Source organism: Limulus polyphemus, unplaced genomic scaffold, assembly GCF_000517525.1.
Source record: "Limulus polyphemus unplaced genomic scaffold, Limulus_polyphemus-2.1.2 Scaffold1014, whole genome shotgun sequence".
Lineage (NCBI taxonomy): Eukaryota > Metazoa > Arthropoda > Merostomata > Xiphosura > Limulidae > Limulus > Limulus polyphemus.
Genome location: NW_013666624.1, coordinates 96,184 through 99,151, shown reverse-complemented (window position 1 = coordinate 99,151; position 2,968 = coordinate 96,184). Strand labels below are relative to the sequence as shown.

The window sequence follows — 2,968 nt, the reverse complement described above, 5'->3', positions numbered from 1 at the left end:
ACTGTGTGGGGACAATCGCTTGAAAAATTAATAATTTAGTCTGCCGGTAGGGGGGGGGGCAATCGACTTTAAAAGTTAATAATTTAGCCGCGATCATCTTTAATCCTCCCGTAAACGAAACTCGACCATTAATTATTTATTGTTTGATGTTATATTTTACAATAATGTACAACTATATCGTGAAATACTTTCTTTCAGAATTTCGCGCCTAATTTGAACTGATAGACTAGAGAGAAGGGAGCTAGTTAACAGACCGCCAACTCTGATCGAATAGTGGGACTTGACCGCCAATTATATAGCGAAACCTCGGCCCCAAAGTGCGGAGGGTGTTTTACGGCAACGGGTCTTTAATCATGAACACTTGGACTTACTGACCAGAGGCGCTAACTAAAAGATTCAAAGTCTCGCACACATCACGTTGAAGGTTTCTTCACAAAGAAAGAACTCAAGGTTTCCAAACTTTATTTTGTGATAATCTTAGTTTCTAAAAACGCGAAGTAAAAGCTTACCTTTCTAATATAAAAGTTATTACTTAACGAAATCGAGCGGTAACTTAAATATGGCGACTGGAATATACTTTTTCTGTTCTTGGGTGCTTTTGAAAACGAATTTAAGCGTTTTTAAATTTAAAACTACACATTAATTTAGGTATATTGTTTTGAAAGGTATCATATGTTATACGTGCTATAAACAAACTATACAATAATATAATGTTTCGGGCCGTTTTCACAATGTTTTCTCCACCTCAGTGGTGGCGCTACTAACGCAGTTAATGTCATACCCATAGACATCATACAGAGTCTTACCATTTCAACCAAGGCACAGACTTGTTCCTTGTTGTCTGTTTTCTTGAGTATAGCATTCAGCAGAAGAGGATATTTGGTCAGACGCTGCATAGGCTTTATCAGGAGGTCGGACAACTGTAATCGATCGCATTCTTTTTTCGTCTCGCACCACTGAAAGGTCAAAGGTCGCTTTAAATAGCCTGAAAACGTTGTTAAATCATTGAATAACTCTTTTATGCCCTCGACTTGGTTGAAATGCCACTCTCTAACTATCAAAACTTTATTTTTTTTAAATTAACTCACTACAATGCCCTCTGGAGTTCAAAAGTACAGTTTCATGTCTATCTTAGCGCCACCTATTGACGACGACGTCTGTTCAATTCTTATCTATGACACTTAAAAACCTACATAAACCTGTATGGGCGAAACAAAGAGAAACATTAACGAGTAGGTTATATATCGTTAAACAAGATTTATTTTGAAAGATAACGTTTCGACCAACTGCCCTTTGTCAGACCCATATACAAAATCTATATTAGGTCGGTGTTTTATGCGACAATAAAACTGAAACAATGTTTACCAAGTCTTTCTTTACTGGCTTCTATACGAGTTTCCCAGTAACAAGAACATGATATCATCTCGACCGAATATTTTGCGTGCTAAACGCCACTGCTGACGAGACCTATCGCATAACACCAGATCTCGGTAAGTCAGCTGGGCATATGCAACCCACAAAACTTCTGTCGAAACGCTGCTTTTCCTTTATTAATTATTATGTTACGTAATGCCTTATGATGGCGAAGCGTTCTTTGCAGATTCAGTGTTTGGTGCGACACTACGTCACACAAAATGTTGGTGGATCGATCACGCCTCGCCGGCATGAAAGTGTTACGTAATAAAATAAAGTCTATAATACTTTGGGTTTTTGTAATAAGTATTTGATTTGTAATAGTAAAAACACATAGAAACAAACATAGCTTTAAATCGCCTAAAAAAAACTGTAAAACCCTAACGCTTTGAAGAGGTGGGCCTGTCTTCAATAGGAGGACTTTTTATCGCCTTTTATTTATGTGATTCTTTCATTCATAAAATATGGTTGATCGCTATTCAAACCTTTTATAATTATATAAAAAGTTTTTTTTCTTTTGTTCTGCTGCCTTCTTTTGGCAAGTTTAGAAAATATTTTCGGGCTGTTGCGGATTTTAAATGAACTGCATCAAACATTTTTTATTCTATGCATGACTAAAAAAAGGTTAAAAAGCGCACAAATTATTAGGCGTAAAGTACTTTCTATAGCTCCTTAAGATACACATCAATATGGTAATTTAACAAACTCACAGCGACGTAGGCCTTGTATAACTCATTCTCTTTGTGCCTTTCTTTCACGTATTCAACACGGAGGTTGAGTTCGGTGCAGTATTGGATATAGGGTTGGAAAAGATGGTCACACTATACAAGAAATAGACATGACGAAGTTAGAGCACGTGGTAAACACTTGCCACGTTGTTTCAATATTAAATGTTCTGCTTGCTGAAAGTAAAGAAATACTAGGAAATAATTAAACCTTAGGTTAACTTCACTATAATTTATTTCATTAAATGTATACTATTACAAAATGTTTAATTGGTTAAATAATTTTTAAGAGTATTAGCGTAGGATTGCACTGACTCCTTCAAAATTCAACATCACTCCAGGTGCTTGTTGCAGCTAGAGTTCGGAATATACTTTTTTTTATAAACCACATTCAAATGATCTATCATTTAGTTGGTCTATTCTTTTTAGCAACATATTTTTTAACATACACGTAGTTAGAATTTGTAAAAAAAATGAATCCATAAATACTATACTCTAAGGATTGTAGACAAAAGCAGACACGAACTTTTAAGAATCCATCTTTCATGAGAACAGGGTTCAATGGTCCTTTGTTAGTTCTGCTGGAGTTTAACATAGGGAGGATGTGGTTGATCCAGAGCTGATGATTAGATGCATAAACATCTTGAATGTTGCTAAACACCATGTCAATGTCAATCTGTAAGTTCCAAACAAATATATGTACATCATTCTTCTAACAATGTTTTCAATTTACTTTCATGTAACAATGTTGCTAAACACCATGCCAATGTCAATCTGTAAGTTCCAAACAAATATATGTACATCATTCTTCTAACAATGTTTTCAATTTA

The 2,968-nt window shown here is 35.3% G+C and overlaps 1 protein-coding gene across 1 annotated transcript in view; it reads right to left on the bottom strand.

Annotated features, from left to right (window-relative positions):
- Window positions 1-2,968, bottom strand: part of LOC111086314 (rho guanine nucleotide exchange factor scd1-like) — a 15,994-nt gene that overhangs the window by 10,454 nt on the left and 2,572 nt on the right. The window contains exons 3-5 of the mRNA XM_022388725.1: window positions 2,665-2,814; window positions 2,124-2,234; window positions 807-956 (exon numbers count right to left, since the gene is read on the bottom strand). Of these exons, the coding sequence (XP_022244433.1) occupies window positions 807-956; window positions 2,124-2,234; window positions 2,665-2,814 (411 nt within the window). The remainder of the gene's footprint in view (window positions 1-806; window positions 957-2,123; window positions 2,235-2,664; window positions 2,815-2,968) is intronic.